The following is a 23,938-nucleotide window of genomic DNA, read 5'->3' as shown; positions in this document are numbered from 1 at the left end:
GAGGTGTCAAGAGCAGTATGGAGGGCAAATGTGAAAAATGGAAACTACTTTTAGAAATAAAGATGAAAGACCATTTAAATTATTGACACCCTTTATTACTCCTGTAGACAATTTAGTTTTATTGAAGGATAAATCTGATGATACTCTATATTTTTGTTATTGACCATAAATCCTGTGAAAAGACCAAAACCAACAATGAATTGATCATACTAAGTATTGCCTGTGCATCCAAGTCTTGAAACCTCTGTTTTCTCAGACGTATCACTAGTTTTGTTTAACACCTACTTCTTTTTACCTATTTTAATTTTAATGTAATTTTGTGTGTGCTGATGTGGTTGTCACTTTTAGTTGCATCTACATATTATTTGGGATTTGTTTTAAGATGATTTTATAATACTGAGCAATTTGCTGATGTTAAGCATGTTGAATTGCCATTGTGTATGAAAAGTGCTATAGAAATATAATTGACTTAACGACTTAATATATTTAATCAATCTTTGCCATTGACCTCAATCACTACCCAAAAACTAATGAAACAAACCAAAGGGCCACACTGTTGCCGTGGCTGATATGTTTGCTCATTGCTCATTGCTCATAACTACTATCACTGTAGTTTATTTTGAGTCAAACCCACATACACTGTTCTGCTGCTGGAAATTCACTAGAGCAGGGGTCCCCAACCTTTTTTGCACCACGGACCGGTTTAATGTAAGCATTGTTTTCACGGACCGGCCTTCAAGGTGTGGCGGATTAATACAACAAAATAAAATGATACGACCAACATAAAACGTGGTATTTTGTAAATATAATAATAAACGAGAATCCACTGTGTACTCGTATGTAACTTTTTTTTTTTTATTAGCAGCGTCCTCCTGACATGCGCCAACAACATAACAAGAGTAACATCCTCTCTGGTCGCTATGGTAACACTTGAACATGCCTTCAAAATAAGTTACGCCACAAAACAAATATAAAGTACATGAAAAATATAACTCAACATAACGCTAATTCAATGAGAGCCCTGAGCTTGTTTCTCTGCGACAAGACGGTCCCATCTAGGGGTAATGGGAGACAATGACACCCGAAGTGTGTTGCTTATGTCCATTCTACTCCGTAATTTTGTTTTGGTTGCTGTGACTGCAGAAAAACCCGCTTCACATAGATATGATATGGCTTTTTAGCCTTAGCAATACGGTTAGCCACCAAGTATGACGCTCTCAGTGGACTTGCATTTGTTGATGTGGATGCCCTCAGTAACTGCTTCTGTCCATCTTGTTCCCGCTTTTTCCTTTTAAAATACTCCAAAGGTTTGTTTTTTAATAAAGGGTGCTTGGTCTCCAAATGGCGAAGCAGTTTTGAGGGCTTCATTGCCTCGTTGGAGAGACAGTCGCCGCATATAGTGCAGAGTGGGCTTGGTGCTCTGGAATCTCCTTTCGCGATAAATCCATATTTTAAGTACGTCTCCTGGTATTGTCTGTTAAATGCAGCTTTCTTCTTCTTAGTGGTCATAGGCTCTTCTTCCGTCTCCTAACTGGGCCTTTTCCCCTTTTTAAAGAAACTTTCCAACGACGTCTGTTTTACACTAATTTTGCTAGCTTGTGGGTTTAATATGAGCGTTCCGTCACGTGACCGAGAAAAGCATCTTGACAAGCGTCAAGAGTGAGTGAAGAACAGACGGACGTAACGGAGAGAATTTTCAATTATCATTTAGATTGTCATTTTTCAAAATAAAAGATTGTTCAGACTCGGATAATAAGTAAAACGGAAATAATGTAAGTTATTTATTCTTTCTGTGCGGCCCGGTATGAAACGACCCACGCCCAGGGGTTGGGGACCAGTGCACTAGAGCACCAAATGTGTATTAATCCCCAACATATGCTTGAGTTATTCCTGTTTGAATATCATTTGCTAAAAGCTGCAGTGCACAACAGTTTTAGAAAATGTCTGAGCATTTTTGTAAAAATGAAACTATATTTTTGCAATCTGTTTTTGAAGATTAATGTCATCAGTAAGAACCAGTAGGTTTGGGGCTGAGTGCCACAGACGGGTTCAAGAGGTCAGAAAGTATTGAGAGTCAGACTAACATGTTGTTGGTTTTGGTTTTTTCATTAAATTTGTTGACAGTAAGAAAAATATAGAATAGCACCACATATATCATTTAAGATAACTGTGGTAGGAAAACACTTCATCAGCAACTCAGGCTCTACTGAATACTGAAGGTTGTCTATAATAAATTAGTTGTTGAACTGTCGCCTTCTTATCAACATATACTGATTTGCGTTCTTCGTATTCCACCAAGTTCCACTAAATGGCCAAGAGATCTGACAGAATTAGTTTTGTACTATGAAATTTTCTTACAGCAAGTTTATATGATTATCTCCATCTACATACCAGTAATACAGTTTAGCTCTATAACTCATTTTAGGAGAATTAGTCAGGAAATGAAAAAGTGGAGGGATTTTCTAAAGACAATATAAAATCTTCCCTTTTTTGAGCACGATCAAATAGAGTCCATCCCCTGATATTGTGTACTTTATGGGGGACAGATACAGTCTCACCAGCCCATTTAGTGAATCACCATGTTATGCTACAAGCAGTCATGAACAAGTGATTTTGGCTGTTTGTGTTACTCTGCAGCTGCAGTGGCGGCAGTTAGAGCTGTCGCACAAGCTGTGATTAGTTCCCTGATGGGTGAAGAAATTACTGTCTTAGTGGCAGACGTGGCATCTCAAATGTATTTAAAGGCACATTTTTAAGGTAATTGGCGTACTGTGCCCCATTTGCATGCTAACGACTACCTCCTGTAAGTGGTATGTTTAGTTCTATTATTATTATTATTACCAGCATTTAACAAAGACACAAATGCTCATTTATTTTTAAAGTTGATAGTAGTTTAGTTTTTACTGGCCACGTGCAGAACTGTATTACTAAAGAAGAATGCATTTTTAAACACAATCGACCTTAACTATGAATTCAAATCTATTGAAAATGTGCAGATGAATAATAGTACATAGAACTGACATACAGTTAGCTCCGTCAGTATTTTGGCAGTGACACAACTTTCATAATTTTGCCTCTGTACAGCATCACAATGGATTTGAAACGAAGCCATCAAGAGGCACTTATCTATTAAGTAGATAATAGGTCTGAAGTTGATTCAAAGTGTTGAATTTGCATGTGGTAGCTATTCAGGGGAACTCTCAATATGTGCAGTCCAAAGAAGTGTTGAAGCAAATGAAAGAGGCCGTCATTAGGCTGACAAAACAAAACAAAAATACGATCAGATAGATAGCAGAAACCTTATGAGTGACCGAATCAACAGTTTGGTATATTTTTAAAAAGAAGGAGCGTACTGGTGAGCTCAGTAACACCAAAAGGCCTGAAAGACCATAGAAGACAGCTAACGTGGGTGATCGCATAATTCTTTCCTTGGTGAAGAAAAAAAACCCTTCACAACATCTAGCCAGGGCAACAACACTCTTGAGGAGGTAGGCGTATCATTGTCAAAGTCTACAATCAAGAGACACCTTCATGAATGTAAATACCACAAGGTGCAAATCACTGGTAAGACTCAAGAACAGGAAGGCCAGATTAGACTTTGCCGGAAAACCTCTATAAAAGTCTGCCCACCTCCGGAACAAGATTCTTTAGATAGATGAAACCAACATTAACTTGTACCAGAATGATGAGAAGATAAGTGTTTGGAGAAGGAAAGAAAAGGCTCATGATCTAAAGCATACCACATCTGTCAAACATGGTGGACGCAGTGTTATGGCATGGGCATGTATGGCTGCCAATTGAACTGGGTCACTGGTGTTTGTGACTGCTAACAGAAACGGCAGGATGAATTCTGAAGTGTATGGATCTATACTACCTGCACAGATTTAGCCAAATGCTGCAGAACTGATAGGATAGTGCCACAAAGTAAAGATGAATAATAACCCAAACCATACTGCAAAAGCAACCCAAGAGAGCTTCTCAAGGCAAAGACATGGAATATTCTTCAATTGCCTACATGTCTTCAACCCAACTGAGCATGCTTTTCACTTCCTGGTGACAAAACTGAGGGCAAAAAGACTCACAAACAAGCAGCAACTGAAGGTGGCTGGAGTAGAGGCCTGGCAAAGCATTTCAAGGCAGGAAATTCAGCATTTGTTGATGTCCATGGATTCCAGACTTCAGGCAGTCATTGACTGTAGAATTTTCATTCAAGTATTAAAAATACTTGAATACATAATTTATAATTATGTTGGTTTGTCCGATTACTTTTGAGCCTCTTGAGATGGAAGGACCATGTATAAAAATGGCTGTCATTAAATTACTACATGGTTATGCAATATTTTTGTTAAACCCCTTGAATTAAAGCTGAAATTCTATACTTCAATTACATCTTGATGGATTTGTTTCAAATCCATTGTGGTGGTTTTCAGAGGCTATATTATGAAAATTGTGTCACCGTCCAAATACTTATGTACCTAACTATACATCTATAATTCAGATATTTTCAAAAACTTAAGGAAAAAATAATATTGGGTTCTTGCCAAGTAATGAAATGACTTAACACATGGGTTTTAAAGTTTCTTTGGATCAGCGTTACAGAGATTTTGTATTTTCGTGTTTTCTCCATCTACCAACTGTGCCCTTAGTTCATCTGTTGTGAACAAAAACAGAAATCAGACCATATTATCTAAGACCATAAGCTGGCATCGTCTCTACAAATTTTTTTTTCAGCACATAAATGGGCAGGGATTGAGACCCAGATTCTATTTTTACTAATTAGGAAGCAAAAGCCTGGTTATTGCAAGTAGAGGATTTTGACACAGTGCCTGACTGTTCCATACATTATTTACAACTCTTTAAGTTTGCCTCTCCTCGTTTCATTTATGCCTCCGTGCTTGTCGGCCCCTTTTCAGCTCTGCACCTTCCTGCTTGTCTCCTCTAGCCCTCTGCTGATGATCAAGGCCTGTAGCTTCCCACCACTTAAGCCCTTGCTCTTAATTTATTCGACTTTAGTCCCCAAACACCTGTCATTTTGTCCTGTCTTCCTCTCCAACTCAATTTTCCTGGCGCTCTTTCCATCAGGGCCAATTACCTAGCCCTCCACTCCCGACTCTTAATAGAGCAGAGGGGTCACCTTAATCTGTGAGTCTTTTCAGCATCATCCCCTTTTTCAGATGTTCATCTTTGAGTCTCAAGGGATAAAGTGTGCCATAAAAATAACACAGTGGTGTGCAGATAGCACTCAATTGTGTCATTTCCATTTACATACTGTTTGTCCAAGTACTGTTTGCTTAGCAAGATAAATTACAAGTGAAATGTATATCAACTCAAATGTGTCACTGGGCCATTCAAATTATCAGAGTATATTACAAATCTATCAAACAAAATATTTAATATGATGCTGCCAACGCCATGTGTGCCTCACTAATATTCATCCTAAAGTGTGTTTTCCCTCTTTTCATACTGTAAATGTGTGGGTCTCAGACACTGATGCTAAACAGTGAATATCTTACTGTTTTTGATTAATATTTTGGGGGACATAATGAGGATGGAAATGTCTGAAACTCTAATTACTGGATGCAAAAGTATTAGGAGTAGTTCATTTGTGGCCCTACTTCTGCCAGTGGATTTTTGAAGCCTTCTGCTTGAAATAATGTTTGGAAGTTGACCTGCTCATGATGTGCTAACAATCAGTGTAATAGAACAGGATGTTTTAAGGATAATGGCGTCTGAGAATAGCCTCAATGGCATGTTGCATAACTTGTGAACATTGATTTTATTACTTAAAAGAGCTCTGGCCCCATTACCTAACCATTTCTGTGTGTCCCCATTAAGACCAGTAAAGCCAAAGTATTGATTTGATTGGAGTCAAAGCTGGTTTGGTCTTCTTTTTCCCTTTGATGGGTGGAAGCATTGATAGATAGATAGAAAAATAGACAGCACCACTGCCAAATCCCCAGTAAACTACTGTTTAGAAAAGGTTATTTCTATGTGCACTGCTGCCTGCACAAGAACCATGAGGACAGAGAAGACAGAAAAAACACAGCTACTTCAAAACAGCAGCAGATTAAATCATGTTTACTGAAAATTTTGTATTCTTTGAAGTTGTAAAACTGAATATAAAAACCCCATTTTAGAATTTACCCACACAGTGATCAGTTATTTGTCTCTCTCCTCCATCCGCTTATATCAGCTTTGTTTCACGTGTTATTACTATGCAAAAAAAGTGAAAAGATTCTTCTTGACTGCGACTCACCATGTCATAGGTGGTGACGACTTTCTTGAGGACCTCTGGGAGTAGGCCTTGGGGCTCCAAGTTGGGGTAATCATCAGTGAGGTTGAACACCAGAAGGGGACTGTTGTCAGGTCCAGTCAGTCGAGGTGAAAGGGCCAAGATGCACTGCTTCAGGTTAGCCACGGCTGAAAGGCCGCACAGCTCTTTAAAGGACACTATGGCATTCTGCAGAGAGAGAAGTTATAACTAGGCTTGCATGCTGTAATGCTGGTTGACACTGACATGCCAAACAAAATAAATGTCTAATGTCATAGTCATCAGTATACATCTGAAGAAAGAGGAACTTAATATTCCATGTTGCTTCAGTCTGGAATTGATCTACATAAATCATACAACCACAACTCGAAGGAGTAACACCATGTCAGAGGAAATGGCTGGAAGCTCACTCATTACATGTGAGAAGTTTCATTTGGCATTTGTTAGCCACTCCTAAACATTCAATCCTTTTGGACTGACACCAGTATTACATGGAAATGGAACAAGCACACACAAATCCTAACCTTCCTGTGAAAGGCCAAAATTAAACTCTACAAAAACAACCGGAGGGACAAACTGTTACAGGATGGCCAAGATGTGTTATAGTCTCAAGGCCAGTGGCTTGTTATCACACAATGACTGCAATATAAACAGGGCTACTAAAATAAATCCTAATACAATGCCTGAAGAGAAACAACATGAGACTAACTACAGATACTGTGATACTCCAGTACAGCCTTTTTCATAAAATTTCAAGTTTTTTTTACAGAGACTTCAAATGAGGATAGATAGAAGACCAGAGATATGTGATAAATGTGCACAAAAGAGACAAAATGACTGTTTTCATGATAGCGAACAAACCTGCTCACTATCGGAAAGAAAAAAAAGTCCAAGGTGACATTGGGCTCATCTGGATTGGAGGCAATTAAAAATATTAAGTGTTACAGTTAAAATATGTAAACAACCTGCTATAGGCCATGTTCATCATTTGTTGTAGCATGAGAAAAGTCATGATTTCAAAATGAATATTTGTTACCACTTCCATTCCACTGTAACCTCTTCCAATTTACACAGTAGAAGTTGCGAATATCTAATACATGGATCTACCATTCAAATGGGACTCATATCATAATTTTCCTCAACTTATATCTCTGCATCTCTTTTGACTATTGCACAACACATAAGGATTAGATCAAATCTGATTCAGTCAAGCCTGGTGGTTTTTTGTTTCTCTTTCCAGAGAGGGAGCCGTTTTAAGATGCTCAAGATTCTCTGTAGTAAATCTGATTACAATCTTATATAAACTGTATGTTATATATGCTTGACTTCTTCAGTCTACTCTTTCTGAGAAAAAACATTTAGATGCTGGAAGACAGAAGAAAGAGTCATGCAGTCACCACATATACCAGTGATGATATTGCTGGTGAACACACAAGCGAATCAAATAAGCCTTTAGTAGAGTTTAACTTAAATGTCTTACCTGCATGTTTTCTCTGAGGTCTGTTGCCTCCCTAAGTGGCAGCATGGCTGTTTTGAAGACATCATCCACAGCCTTGATCAATAGCACTCTCATACTGGCATACTCTCTATTCCTCTTGCCCTTTCGCACAGACAGTCCCCTTTTGTGTGGTTTACCGCCTCCTCTTCGATTGGTTATGGCCACATGAACAAACAACAAGGTATGTGGCAGAACCTCCCCTGTCAGAGACTGTAGCGGTATATGGCGGAAACCTGGCTGGAGACACTCAAAGGGGATGGTATATTGGCCAATAAATTCATCCCCAATGTAGTCATCATCTAGCACCACAAAGCGCACCATTGCAAGCTCTGGGAGATTTATCTGGAACTCAAAGCTCTCATCAAATAGAGGGTTGTCCCCATTCTGGTTGACTGTTTTAGTCCTTTGTTCAGCGCAGTCAGCAGGTATGCCGTGTATTTCCACGTACACATAGGGGTCTACTACGTCTCCTTTTGCACCTGAGCCTTTGGGTTTTGGGAAGTTTTGTCCACTGATGATCTTAATGTGTAAGAGCTGTGGAGAAACACCAGGCACTGAATCTTTAGTGTTGGCACTAAAATATGAAACCTGCTCCCTCATGATTGCTGGGCGCAGCACATAGCCGCAGTTCCCGTTCTGACGGAACCAGCCAATGTTTAAATCCATCATCAGGCCGGGAGTCTGGTAGTTCATTGCCACAATCTGGCAACCACACTTCCAGAAATCTTGCGGATTCATGTTGCTGGAGTCAATCCGCATGGGGCTAGGGTAAACCCGTGCCAGGAACTTTTTGTTATAGTTAACAAAGTCACCTGGGAAGTCACTGGCACAGCGACTGGCAAAGACTTCATTGAAAGAGCAGAGCTCCCAGTGCTTCTGGCTCTGGAAAGACGTTGGGAAGTCTCTGAACTCCACAGACTTACACAAGGTCACCAGATCAGAAAGGTCCTTTGACAGCTGGAATTTCTTGGGTGCGATAGTCTGTTGTTCTGCAGACTCAATGCTCATCCTTTGAGACATCTCTGCCCCCTCGTCCTCATCTGTCACCTCACCTTCTGAAGCAGTGCAATTTGTGCTTAGTTTCTTACCCTTCAGCAGGATCTTTCCCTTCAGTTCAGAGGGAGAAGGGAGGTAACAGTCCTCAGGTTTAGGAGGATCTAGGTGGATCTTGTCTCCAAGGATCTTCTTAAGGTGCTGAAACATCACTCTCTGCTGCTTTAAGGAGCAATGGTTTTCTAAACACAGTATCAGTGGAAACTCAGACGCAACAAAGGCATACTTGTTGATGACGTCAATAACGCTGCGAAAAACTATCTGTGATGTCATTGTATGGCCAGTGTAAATAACAGGTTCGTTCTCAGGCCCGTCCCACACATCCAGCTCTACACTGCGGCAGCCCATCTTGAGAGCACGGATATACCCTGTCACATCTGAGGGACCTCTGAACTGATCTTCTATCAGGTATGTGTTGTGGGATGCATTGATGTAATAGTGGGACAAGGGCTGATTCATGTCTTGGCATACTGTTTTTTGTTCAGGGTCAAATATATGGCACTCTGGTGACATAAGATAGTTGTTGAAGCCATCGAGAGAAAGCCAGCCCTTGAGCTGGCCCTCTTTAGATGGTTCATATTTCTGAATGACCTCTAAGCTGGTGTCTTCGCTTACTTGTGCCATACCCTGCTCTGCCTCAAGAAATATCATTAAGTCCTTGGTATCCAGAAATTCTTTGTTGCTGGAGAACTGAACAAAGAGAAAATAAATTTCTGGTCTGGTGCAAAGGTCATGAAAGACCTCAATGAACTCCTCTTTTGTCACATCAGAACCAGCTTTGTCTTTAGCTTTGTGAAGCTCCTTGAACTTTAGTTCTATTTTCACATTTTTAAGTCCCGGGTTCAGCTTTTTGACTAGCTGCACAGCAGCACATATTGTTATTTGTTTGCTGTTGTTACTGTCTGCCTGATCAAAAAGCTCACCCAGCCATGATGAGCGCATGTTGTTCTGACTGCTCTCTATCATATTTAACGTATGTTTCCCATAGGAGATGAGGTACCTCAGCCCTGTTACCCATATGTTGGCTACATCTGCAGTGTTTGCCACCAAGTCCAGGGACTCATAGTTCTCCCCAAAGATCACTGAGAAAGCACAGTCCTCTGATATCTGATCATAGGTTCCATTAGTTCTAAAAGTGTCAGTATTTTTTCCTGTCCGAACCTCCTTGATGGATTTTACATCAATTTTGGCCTTTTCTGATTCCTTCTTTGAGGGCTCCCATCTCAAAGACTGCATGTCAGCATCAAGGAGAAAGTAGCGGTGGTAAATGCGCGAATTCGATCGCACTTTCTTCAGCTCAGAGCCATCGACCATTGCACTGATGCAGTCACTTGCACTGCTAATTTTCTTCTCAGTGGGCATGCTGCTGAATGATACAGTCTTCTTTCTTTCTTTACGCTGTCTTGAGCCATCCTGCACAGAAACAGAAGAGCATTTTCCATAAATAAAAATCTTTCCATACACACTGAATGATAAAGTCATAATTTATCAAACTAACCCTTAAAAACAAAAACAAAAGTGAAGATCTTTAAACTTTTTAATTTTTTTACTTAAAGTAATATAAAGGCATATCTTTTCAGCTGTATAGAGGCATGTTTTTCTTACTTCCTGAAAAGTTTACAGTTTGAAGATGGAAAGTTTTTGCCCACTTTGCTTCTCATCTTAACTAAACATATCGATCAAGTCTATAGAGTAAAAGTTCCATGCACATTTACGGTTATTTTCAATCTTTCACAGGTGAAGAGAGAAACATAAGACCAACTTGGCTCAAAAAAGAAAATAGTTCTTTGTTATGTACACATATATAACACTTTGGGTAAGGCAACCCAGTATTAGTCCAGATTCAGACTCATACTGAGGCCAGCCAGTGTGTTGCCTGTCAACAGGGTGAACAAAGACACTTGTTTGTTTTAATCATTACCTCATTCCCTCAATCTTTCCCTCAACTAACCTCTAGCATGTTCACTACAGCAGGGATTTTTTTTAACCAAATTTCTGCACAAATTAAATAAAATCTGAATACAAGCAATTCCATTTTTACCTTTAGCAAAAGGCCTAATTCGCTTCAGTATTTTATTTCTGACAAATGTCTTTCAAATTACGATTCAGGATTAAATATCCTGCCTAGAAACTGTCACCGTAGATAGACCAAATTCAGGTTAATGCCTACCCTACAGAACAATACAACTCAACACAACATGCTGTCTGCTCTGATATACTGTGTGCATATATAGTCCTTCCTTCCTGGCCCCCCTTTGTCCCCTCTGGGCATTTGCTGAGGAGAATCACAGCACCAACTTTGTTGGGTGACTTAAGGTACCTGTCACTGTATATTACTGAGATACAACAGGGAATCTCCTTCAGGAAGTATCACCCACACAAATCCAGTCAACTAAAGCAGCCACATTTCTGAGATTTTCAAAGAACCCTGCTCTTTCCAATGCAGCAGGTTCCTTCAACACAAGGACAGTTTCTGAGATTTTCAAAGAACCCTGCTCTTTCCAATGCAGCAGGTTCCTTCAACACAAGGACACCATTTTTTATTTTGGATTATTCAAACTCATTTCCCCAATTTAACAACAGCCAAACCCAAGCCGTTGTTAGTTATCATGTGGCAGTTTAATGATACTACTTTATACAAAAGGAATGTATCCTTTTGTCAACAATATGATGTTGCCAAGTTAAGAATTCCTTACGCTGCACTCCAGTACAAAACCCTTGGTCTTCATATTCCTTTGGGGTTTAATGAAATGCTCAAAACCCTCACAACCTCTTATGTAAACAAACTCGGACCTGTGCATCCTTAACATACTGAAAAAAACAGTACTCATAGACATCATTGTGTGAAGGAGGGATGGGCAAAGCTACAAAGTGATTGCATTGGTTGCATGATTTCCATGTGTATTTCTACATGTCTGTAAATGCATAAAGGAGCACACACCTTCCTTGACATTTACATGTTATGCCTTTTACTTCACCTATTCAGTGACCTAAATCAGCCCTCTCTGCTGACAGTATTTATGAAAATAAATTTGACTACACCACATGAGATAGATGGCAGTGTAGCTTTCGTTTTAGACAGGATCAGCTTTTTAAAGTAATTTTGGAAGCAGTTTGATTATAATCACTCACTTTTGTGCCGTCTGTCTGCTTACTGTCTCCTCTATGGTCTGGCACACTACCATAGTTCAGCACTAGCTGTTAGAGGTATACAGGGATTGGCTATGACACAATGTGTATATACTTGTTTGTGACTGGACAAGATGCAGCAAAAGCAATAGTTACTGACCACATTGCAGCCTGCTGCTGACAGCATAGTCTCAGTCAGATTGTTTGTTTGCACAATCATAACAAAATAATAAACAGATATGTTCAGAGGATGATGGAAGCCTAGGAGACTCAAACAACCTCTAATCATTATAAATCCCATCTTTGTAACAGTATTACAAAGCTCATGAACTGTGACGATTCTATTCTGATTGGAGGAATTTTACACTTCTTTGAACCATGGATGGACCATGTCAGGTAAAATGTAAACATAATAATCACATTCTTTTACACTGTCTGCTGCCTTGGGGAGTTCATTTTATAAAAGGGGAGCTTAAAACCTAAATGCATGACTGCAGATAATCCTTATGATCTGGGCAAGAATTTGGACTTGTTGTCTTCTTGTTAGCCTTGTGTTACAGTCACAGCTTACTGATGGTATGTGTCTGGTTCCTGCTGCATTGCCAGAGCTGCAATACAAGGCATTAACCTCAGCATGTCCCCCTGCTTCCATTACCGAAACTAGAAAACAATACTGCACACACACAACTCTGTTTTAGCATATGTTATTATTTTCTGAGCTGAATATTTCTTATGCAACATTCCCCTTTCTGCCTCTGGTGAAAGTAAGGAGGCCAAGGTTGTTTTCTTGTGCAATAAGTACAGTTTTATTAGTCCTTAAATGATACTTAGAAGACATGATCTCCATTATCAGATTGTCTATTTATAATTACATCAGATACTCGCTTTATAGGTTACATATTCCTCTCGATGTAAATATCACCTATCATCTCAGTCCAATAATAAACACAAAGTGAACCATGGTCAAGATTTTTTGTTAGTCAGGCCAAAGCACATCACCAAAACTATAAAACGGGAAAACCTGAAATGTTCAAGTAATGTCAGTGCACACAGCCTCAATTAAGACCCTAATCCATCCTACAAACAACGAGGTTTCTCTGTTTTAGCGAAAAACAGGACTGATTATGGATCTTGTGGGTCATACAGGATCAACAGTTCACCTGCATAATTTGACTGGGAGTGGTATTTAAATCCACAGGGTGGTATGTTATAAAGTATGAGCTGTAAAGTACATTTTTTAAGCCAGAGATTACAGCACCAGTGAGTATATCCTGAGTCACTGGCATTGATCAACAACCTTATCCAATCACAACTAGTGTGTTACCATTATTTTGTGTTAGTAAGTACTTTCAATAAAGAGAACACTGCGTTTTCAAGAGTAAACATACAAAACATACTGCCACACCATGCTGTTACTTATCACTTCTTTGAAATCTTTAAAACTATTTTTTATAAAATGTCAGGGGAACCAACATCAAAGTCTGTGTTTTATTGTTAAGAGAATTTTTTTTGCATAGCTGTTGTTTCACAGTGCTCAGTATCCATTACCAAGTTCATTTTTCTTTTTAGTTATGTTCAGAGAAGAAATGCCCTGGTACATTTTGATTGCAAGTCAGTAGAATATAAAAAGGATATTAGATGTTTTCATAGTGTTCCATAACAAAGAGATAATAAGGCTAATCCCGGTAGGCTCACCCTGATAAGGGAAAATACTTTTATGTCTTTGCATGCTGTTTCAATATATGTTTGGTATGTTTTAGAGTGTGTTTGTTAAGTGAGTGAAAGAGACAGAGAATGAGTCAGAGAGGGAAGCAAACACAGGAACAGATGATGAAGAAGCAAGAAGGAGAGAGAGTGACTAAGTAAGACAGAGTATATCCAACTGCTCACAGATCCCATAGGAATCTGAATCCTGAATTTTTTTCTGTCTTAGTGAGCAGTTATATACTATCAGTAAAACTGAGGACATCACGGGGGACCCATTACTCTCTGCTCCACTGTTCTACTTACATCCCCAACAACAAGCAATGTGAATCACCTGAATCACATTGCAGCACAAATCAACTTTCAAGCTCCAGAGCGGGACTGGCTTCAGTTCACAAAAATGTTAATCAATTCAATGAAATGAATTTCTTCTGAATACTAATGTAACGCTGCGACCAGTATGGTACAAATGTGGCCATTTGGTTAGCCTAAAATACATCTCTGTGGTATCCATTGTACAGCTGCTATTGATTTCTTTTGGTAAGAGGAAACAAATATATAATGTCTCAAATATATGATGTCATTTGGTATAATGCAAACGCTCAGTCTTGGGATCAAGAAACAGATGCTGAATGATTTTCTAAATCTGGATTAGAGCTATGATTGCATTAAAATCTCCTCCACTACACACTTAGGTCGTGTTCACGCAGACATTTGCTCTGTGTGAAAAAATAAAGAATTTTCTCATTCATTTGACTGGGGGATGTGCAAGCATGCAGCGAAGGTGTCAACATGAGGGTTATAAAATATAAAGTGGAGTAACGTGATGCTGTGTGATAGCCAACATGTGGACATGTGCTAGTCGATGGCCAGTGTTTAACTTTATGACCAGGCTACAATGTAAGTCTGGACTTTGTATCATCAATTTTCCATCTTTTCTAGGACTTGGTGATAACTTAACTTTATTAACCTAACTAGCTCTCAATTGTGTAAAAAAAAAAATAAAAATAAAAAAAAGATTTGATTGTGAAAATTAATGTTTTATTGTGGAAAAAAAAAGCAGCACTGCCGCAGCTGTCTGCCTTGCGAGTTCATGCATGCTCCTGCGCCGCTGTCACACAACGTCACTTTCATTGATTGAAAATGAAATGTAGGTCGAGCTGAAATGAGCAAATAATTCAACAACAACGGTGTGGTAATGATCGCCTGAGAGTTCACAACCCAACTAAGTTGACCAATTTCGATAGTGCTAAAAAAGGTGCCATAGTATATGATCTTATATGCTTAATAATACCCACTATAGATTTAGGCTTACAGTTCAGTTTTTGAAACACCAAAAAAAAAAAAAAAAAAGAATACTCATATTGCGTTTTATTTTATTTGAATAAAGGGAAAGCTGAATGGTGGCTCACGGGTGACTAAATTTAGGAATGCGTTACCAATATGCGATATCGACCCCAATACTGACCTTGTCAAGTGGGTCGGGTTTTTATGTTGACGTGACCTATCCACACTAAATACATTCAAACAAAACGCAAAATTTTTTGTCAATGCTATTATAAAATTCAGTGTTAAGTATAAACATCAACTGCATTCATGCACATTGCGTTCAGTTATAACAAGCTGCAGTTTTTAGTGGCACACCAGTCCCTGGCCTCATGTTACCTAACGTTAAAATAATTTTAAAGAGTTCCACACAGAGAGGTATACACATTTTTTTTTTTTTTTAAAAAGCACTGGTATTAGATTGGTATTCGGTATATGCAGATGCCCTGAGTTGAAGTACCGGTATCGAAGGAGAAAAAGTTGGATTGCTGCGCGTCAAATTCTCTCAGGGTTTATAAGCAGGCTAAAAGAAAACAAAAGGGAATATATACAGCATTGCTCCATCCATAAAACAATGCATGATGGAACATTTCAACCAGGGTCAGTCACTTTGATTATATTATACTTAAATCCAATGTTGTCTATGAGTTACACTGAGGATTAGGGATGCATGATTAAATGTATTAAGAATTGCAATGTTGAGTCACATACGTACCCATGTGCAATCTCATCTGTTCTTAATAGCAGTTCTGTTGGATAGTAATTAGCAAGGAGATCGCTTCCATTAAACTAACCACTGCAAGTGTCTTTCCAAGCTGTATCAATAAATAATAACACTGTGTTAACACCACCTGATAAAAGTTCAACAGACAGAGGAGGCTGAGATGAAAACAAATCTAATGTGTGAAATAAAGATGGGTGAGTAACACAGTAACAGAAAAAGCTACGAGGAACAACAAAAACTAGAACAAAATGAGTCAGTAGGAAACCTGACCGTAAGGAAGAGGAAATAAATGTATCGAAAGTCAGTTCTGATGAGAGTGTTGTGCTGGTATATTCTGTTGTGTAAACTTTTCAACAAGAGTGATGAAAGTCACTTTTTGACAGCTTGAAGCACTTTAATACCATAGATTCATACAGCAACAAAACAATACCACAAAATACAATATGATGAAGCTGTCAAGGCCAAGAAAAATATCCCTTCCACCAGCAAAGTTTGTCCTCTTCCAGACGGGATGAGAGAAAGGCATGGAGGGAAATAGTTTTTTTTAATCTACATTAAATGTCCCTTTACACCTTGAATTTGTTGGGATAGAAGTTTGTTTCCTGATAAATGCACCGTTACCTTTAATTTGAATAACTGTGTGTGAAAATGTGATAATTTTATCAAGGCAGTAAGACATTATAAATAATAAGACACCAAAATGTACATTACAGTAACTTTATGGTTCAACATTTAATATTGTAACAGATAAACTATCTTCTGGTAAAGAGTTTGTTGTGTGATTAAAATAGCATATGGAGACATTGTTCTCCAGTTGCACTGCAGTCAAATCCCACAGGAGTTTAAACCTTGTAAAGCCCCAGCTGCTGCTTTTCTGTACCATATGATATCAGTTGTTGGTCAAATGAAGTGTGAAGAAGCTGACTACCCTGGGAGTAAACTTTTAAAACTCTGCCATTTCCTGAACAAACATATATGAGAGTAATGTTTATTTCTGGAACATTGTGGTTGTGACTAGAAGTTATCAGTCGTTGGAGCTCAAGACAAGCTGACACAAGAAAAGGGACCACAATTTAAGATGCGTTCCCCACACTTTGACTTTATGCTGTTTTAGTTTGTTGACTGGTTTTCCATTATTTTATTTTGATCTTTATTAATTTATACAGATTGCATATGTTCATTATCATCTTGTATATTTGTCCAAAAATTATGTCTTGTCAGTATTCAGACCATGCATTTTATAAATCTGTGGGGTTTTGGCTGCTGTAATATAACGGACAAATGGACTTGGTTACCTTGGTTGTACAGCTGAACCAAAAGAATAACACTCTTCAATCACTAGATTGTTTGACCTCTTAAAACCAAATACTCTGTTGCATAACACTGCTGAATGGATATGCACAAGTGACAAGAGAATGCAACAAAATTAGCACAAGCATTTAAGAGATAACGACACTTTGAAATGTGTTGTGATGTCCATATGCTCTAGAGAGGTCCCATTTCTCATTGTGAATAGCACTTTCCCAAAGCTAAAAACCAAAGACTTGCTGACACCAGAAAATGATCCCTAGAGATTTATACTCAAATGTGCTTTTCTGTGGCAGTATTTCAGTTCTGAAAAAAGAAAATATACTATTTACCAGAGGGGGGAAAGAAAGAAAAAAAAAGAAAAAATAAATAAATAAATCACCTTATGTGTTCTGAGTTAATTGTTCACCACCATTTCTCTCCAGACTGCTCTCTATGGAGCAGTTCCAGGTTCAACATCAGAAGCTCTTATTTTTTTACCTCTAAGCTTTGGTAGAAAATCTCTCATGTTTTCAAATATTGATTGAGCCATTAACCACAGTTACAATAAATTCATTTGTTAATTCAGTAAAAATAATAAGCAGCTTTACAGTTTTGATGCTTTATTAAGTTGCACACTATGCTCCATGCCTACAGGAGCACACTAAATACCTTCTCTGACACCAAAACAAGCCTTTTAATGTCATTATTTCATCTCAAGTTAATACAAAAAAAGTTCATTTGTTAGCTTTCTTTTATATACTGTGTATGTAAGAGGGGGAAAAAAAAAAACAACATACAGTAATTAATCCATGGCCTCTTGAAAGGATGATTGGTGGTTACCAATAAGCTGCTGATGAGTGCATTCAGGAAGTATTCAGTCCTCTTCACTTATTTCACCTTTTGTTATGTTGCAGCCTGATGCTAAAATAATTCAAATTCATTTTTTTTCTCATCAATCTACACTCAATTCTAACAAATAATCATGGCAAATTTATTAAAAAAGATATACTGAAATATCACATTGACATAATTATTCAGACCGTTTACTCAGTACTTAGTTGAAGCACCTTTGGCTGGGATTATAGCCTCAAGTCTTCTCGGGTATGACGCAACGAGCTTTGTACACCTGGATTTGGGGATTTTCTGCCATTCTTCTCTGCAGATCCTCTTAAGCTCAGTCAGGTTGGATGGGGACTGTTCATGGACAGCCATTTTCAGTTCTCTCTAGAGATGTTCGATTGGGTTCAAGTCTGTGCTCTGGCTGAGCCACTCAGGAACATTCAGAGTTGTCCCTAAGCCACTCCTGCATTGTCTTGACTATGTGCTTACGGTCACTGTCCTGTTGGAGGGTGAACCTTCAGCCCCGTCTGAGGTCCTGACCACTCTTGACCAGGTTTTTATCAAGGATATCTCTGTACTTTGCTCCATTCAGCTTTTCTTCAACCCCGAACAGTGTCCCTTACCTTGCACCTGAAAAACCCCTCCACAGCATGATGATGCCACCTCCATGCTTCACTGTTGGGATGCTATTGGGCAAATAATGCACGGTGCCTGGTTTCCTCCAGACATAACGCTTAGTATTGAGGCCAAACAATTTAATCTTCGTTTCATCAGAACACAGAATCTTGTTTTTCACAGTCTGGGAGTTATTTAGGTGTGTTTATGCAAACTCCAAGGGGGTTTTCATGTGTCTTTCACTGAGGACAGGCCCGTTTGGCCACTCTGCCATACAGCCCAGATCGGTGCAGTGCTGCAGTAATGGTGTCCTTCTGGAAGTTTCTGCCATCTCCACACAGGATCTCTGGAGGTCAGACAGAGAGACCATCAGGTTCTTGGTCACCTCTTACCAAGGCCCTTCTCCCCCCTATTGTGCAGATTGGCCGCACGGCCAGCTCTAGGAAGAGTCTTGGTTGTTCCAAACTTCTTCCGTTTAAGAATTTGGAGGCTACTGTGCTCTTGGGAACCTTCAATGCAGCACAATTTTTTTGTAGCCTTCCCTAATTCTGTGCCTCGTCGCAATCCTGTGTCTGAACTATGCAGGCAGTTCCTTCCAACTCATGGCTTCTTGGTTTTTACTTTGAAATGCATTCTCAGCTGTGAGACCTTATATAGACAGGTGTGTGTCTTTCCAAATCATGTCCAATCAATTGAATTTACCACAGGTGACTCCAAACAAGGTGTAGAAACATCCCAAAGATGATAAAAGAGAAATGGGAGGCACCTGAGCTAAATTTCAACTGTCATAGCGATTCATTTTAGCTACTTTAGCTACTTTCCATTAAAAGTAGTTGTTTACAGCAGTTCAACAACGGTTTTCAACAACGTCCTCATTGAAAATTAACAGGGAAGTCTGCCAGAATTCATCTGCTGTTGACTGAGTAGAAGAAAGACCAACCTAATAGAAAGTTAGTGAGCATGCGATTGTTTTGCAGTTAACCTTTAAGTGTTGAGCCTGGACCTTCCCAGTTCCCCCTCTGGGTTCAACCACTACAAATAAACCTCAACCTTTGACAAGTACTACTATTGTGATATCAGTTTGGAACTGTTATTAGTGTTTGGGTGAGCCTCACACTTTCAAAACACAGAACTGAGGTACTAAACAGCTGTTTGCATAATGTAGTTCCCCCCATAGCCTAAAAGCTACCACTTTAATTTTATGTTGAGCAAGGAAAACCCAGAGATATAAACTGCTACACTTAAGTATGCCAGAATAGTTAATACTGATTAGTAATAGAAAATTACTGAAACAAGGGTAATTTGCCCCAGACCACTAGCTTCTACATTTTTTTCCCCATTCGTCTTAGAGTAAATTCGGACCATACACAAAGATGTGAGATGAAATTAGGTAAGACTGAAATTTTACTTAGAACTTAACGTTTGTAAATGAAGCCCTTTTAGGTTGCTGAATGATGTAGGCACACTAAAGCACACTAAAACAGTAAAAAAAACATTATCTTGATCAAACTGAACTTTGACAAACATAACTAGAAATGCTGATTACCCATTTAATGATGACTAGTGTAATGTAACAGTGTACACCACTTAATTTTTTCAATCAGGTCAGACCTTAAAGCATTTACACATTATTTGAGTCAGGTCAACACTGCAATTGCTGAAAATGACCTAATTCAAATTCTGATCAGACCTCAACCGGAGAAAGATCAAACTAAACTTTCATGTCACAGTTCAGACCAAACAAGAGGGACAGAACAGCTTCAGCACAACTCTGCTTCTGATAAGGCATCCATGATGGGGCAGTTTCAGAACACTGGCAAGCTTCAACCGTTCTGCCTGCACTGTGAGTAAAATTAACATAGTCTATTAGCTGCCAATTGCATAAGATTTCCACAGCCAACATTGTCATTATTGCAACAATTGCTTAACAAAGTCATCCATGAGGCCTATTAAGGCTGAACAGCAATGCAAGACAGTGGTGAGGCACAAGGAATAACAAATACCTGGTCAATTTAATTGCAATCAAATCAACATAGAATTGATTTAAATACAGTTAATATCAGAGTATATTGGTAATAATGTTAATATAGTACTACATAAAAATTGATCATTTTAATCTTTACTTTTGTTCAAAGTGTCAATCATTTATATGGCACCTACTATGGATGAAAGTGACCACAGAATAGCTGTTATATGTTACACGTTCCTTGCAAACAGATGTAGACATTGGCATGACTTCAGGTTGCGATTTCCTCAAACTGAGCTTTCCAGTTCGTTAAGTCAACAAGAACAAGTTTGTCGATGTGATCAAATTACATTGAGAGAGGACTCACAGTAAACAGTGTTATAAATAATATAAACACTAAGATTTTCTCATGGTTGACCAGTATATGGATAGTCTTATTAAATATTCAAATATTTAGAGTGCAAGAAATGACATTTGTTATCCAAAGAAACTATCTAAATTTAAGCACTAATACGACAATGGAGTGAAGAGCTTGTCTGCAGTAGAGCTGCAACTAACAATTACGTCCCCAATGAAATAATCTCCCTGTTATCTTTTCCATTATTTGATAAATGATTTAATCCAAAAAACATCAGAAAAACTGTGAAAAACACCCATTACACTTCCAAGAACATAAGATAATGTCACCACCCATCTTGTTTTGTCTAAAACCCCAAGGATATACAGTTTATTATAACGTTAAGACAATTAAAAGCAGCAATTTGTCAGATTTGAGGAGCTGGAACCATGATTTTTCTTTTTTCATTCTTGGTTGAAAAATGCCTCAAACAACTGAAAAAAGTTGCAGCTTAGGTCTACAGCAATTACCATAAAAGTTGACAATATCATGACACTTTTAGTCTGGATTATCTTAATTATGCATCAGCACTTTAGAATCCCTAAACCTTGTTAAAACCCTAAACATACATTCTAGGAGTGACAGTCAGCCTTGCGCTTATTAAAAGTCTTTTATTAACATCTGAGTCACAGCCTTGACTCTGGGATTTTAATGTATGACAGTGGTGTAGAAACATAATTATTTATCATTTAAGTCCATGTTGATGTTTAAATATGTATTCTCCTTGCTGTGCTTCACTGATTATTACAGTGAACATAATAACGCAACATCATATGGGCGTAGAACCACTCCTACCATTAATGTCGCAGAACTGTAATCACTGCCAAGTCATTTTAGCTACCCTTGAAATAACTGGGTAAGGCAAGCAGCACTTGTGATATCTAAGCTGATGAATAAATAGGCAGTGATTCAAGTAAGTGACCGAGTGCTGCTGTGAGTTGCCTTGAACACAGACCGGCCAGTGAGTGAATTTGAGACAGCAGCAGGACCCTGTATCAAGGATGGCTGTCAAAAGACTTAATAAATTGCCACATCAACTGCCAGTGGCATTGGTTTGGGTAACTGGAATTCACTCAAGCATGCAACCTACATTGCTCAAAGATATATTCAGCAAGTCCCTCTCTGAAGTAAAAGAACAAGTTGAGTTTGGGTAAAACATCAATCTGTTGGGAGATTTAGGCTAAATGATGGTGGCGAAGTCAGTCATAACACTTAAGTGGTGGTTTCTAGAATGACATCGTGAATAATTAATTTGACAATTCTAGTCAATATCAACAACATTTGCATCACCAAAGTCTCTCGATTTACTTTTTCTACTCAGGGAATTTACTGAACATTAATGTTCAGTGTGAATATTACAAAGTTAGCTTTCTTGCTTAAGGCCACATGGACAGTCATTTTAGAAGAAATTGTTTTTCGCCAATTAATTTTCCTTGCTTCAGTTCTGTTGTTGGTCAAACAAAATAAGGAAAGCAATGCCTGTACATTTAAACATTCCAGTGAAGGTACTCCCATGGACAAATGTATTTTAGTATATAAAACAGTAATTAGTTACCACATTTAATCAGACTGCGGAATGGAAACACTTGATGACAACATTAGCCTTAACCATACAGAGCACAAAACAACTTATATACAGTGGACATCCTGAAAGCATCCCTTTACTTAAATTGACAAATTAATATTTTATTACTACAACACTTTGACTCAAAAAAAGCACTCCTAAAATGCGTGCATATCAAAATACACTCACTGCGCACTTTATTAGGAACACTGGTACACTTGCTTATTCATGCAATAATCCGATCAACCAATCATGTGGAAGCAGTGCAGTGCATAAAATCATGCAGATACGGGTCCTGACCTCAGTTAATGTTCAAGTCAAACAGTAGAATGGGGGGAAAATGCGATCTCAGTGACTTTGATCGTGGCATGATTGTTGGTGCCAGATGGACTGGTTTGAGTATTTCTGAAACTGCTGATCTCCTGGGTTTTTCATGCACAACAGTCTACAGTTTACTCAGAGTGGTACCAAAAACAAAAAACATCCAGTGAGCAGCAGTTCTGCGGATGGAAACACCTTGTTGATGAGACAGGCCAAAGATGATGGCCAGACTGGTTCATGCTGACAGAAAGGCTACGGTAACTCAAATTACCCCTTTTTACAACTGTGGTGAGCAGAAAAGCATCTACAAATGGTGGAATGAATAAATGAATGAATGAATGAATGAATGAACGAACAAACGAACTAAACCTTTATTGCCCCTCAGAGAATTTGTTTTGCACAGAAAGGACAAAAGGATATAAAGAACGTCAGCAATCATACATGACAGCACAAAATATAACATAAAAAAGGACATAAAGGACATCAGGTGCAAGCTCAAGAAGTGCTAAAATGCAGATTCTGATTCAGACCATGTAATCAAAGCTTGTTAAGCAGCTGAATGCTGTGTTGGACAAAGGATGTGATGCCTTTTTTTGTCCACATCCTAGGCATGCTATACTACTGCTTCGAAGATATGAGCACATATTCAGACCATAGAGGGTGCAGTGGATCTGCTATGATCTCGTGGTCTGTCATATAAGTAATACAGCACATTGGTTCCCCACTTATCTTGCCACCCAGTTTCACAACCCTGTCCAATTTGTTCTTGTTTTGCACAGACAATGCACTGGATACAAAAGGTCAAAATTCTTTGAATGCAGGTCTTATAAAACATTGTCAGCATTGTTCTATCGATCTTAAAATATATTAATTATAAGCTTCCTGAAGAAGTACAGATGTTGTTGAGCATTTGCAAACCTAGCATCTCTCATGTGCGTGTCAGCCGCAGAGCAGCGCCACCTTTGGAATGGGCTACAACAAAAGAAGACCACGTCCGCTTCCACTTCTGTGAGCTACGAACAGAAATCTGAGGCTGCAGTGGGCACAGACTCACCAAAACTGGACAGTTGAAGACTACAAAAATGTTGCCTGGTCTGATTATTCTGGATTTCTGCTGGGACAGGCAGATGGTCGGATCAGAATTTGGCAGCAACAGCATGAATCCACAGACCCATCCTGCCTTTTGTCAACCATCCAGGCTGGTGGTGGTGTAATGGTTTGAGGTTTTGTTGGCATATTT

At 38.7% G+C, this 23,938-nt stretch overlaps 1 protein-coding gene across 2 annotated transcripts in view; it reads right to left on the bottom strand.

Moving 5' to 3' along the window:
- LOC120783708 (inactive phospholipase C-like protein 2) overlaps positions 1 to 23,938 on the bottom strand; it is a 43,591-nt gene that overhangs the window by 13,876 nt on the left and 5,777 nt on the right. For both annotated transcript variants that reach the window (XM_040116858.1, XM_040116857.1), the window contains exons 2-3: positions 7,752 to 10,235; positions 6,257 to 6,460 (exon numbers count right to left, since the gene is read on the bottom strand). In XM_040116858.1, coding sequence (XP_039972792.1) covers positions 6,257 to 6,460; positions 7,752 to 10,235 — 2,688 coding nt within the window. The remainder of the gene's footprint in view (positions 1 to 6,256; positions 6,461 to 7,751; positions 10,236 to 23,938) is intronic.

Source organism: Xiphias gladius, chromosome 22 (genome assembly GCF_016859285.1).
Source record: "Xiphias gladius isolate SHS-SW01 ecotype Sanya breed wild chromosome 22, ASM1685928v1, whole genome shotgun sequence".
Classification (NCBI taxonomy): domain Eukaryota; kingdom Metazoa; phylum Chordata; class Actinopteri; order Istiophoriformes; family Xiphiidae; genus Xiphias; species Xiphias gladius.
This window is presented reverse-complemented; position numbering and strand designations above follow the sequence as displayed.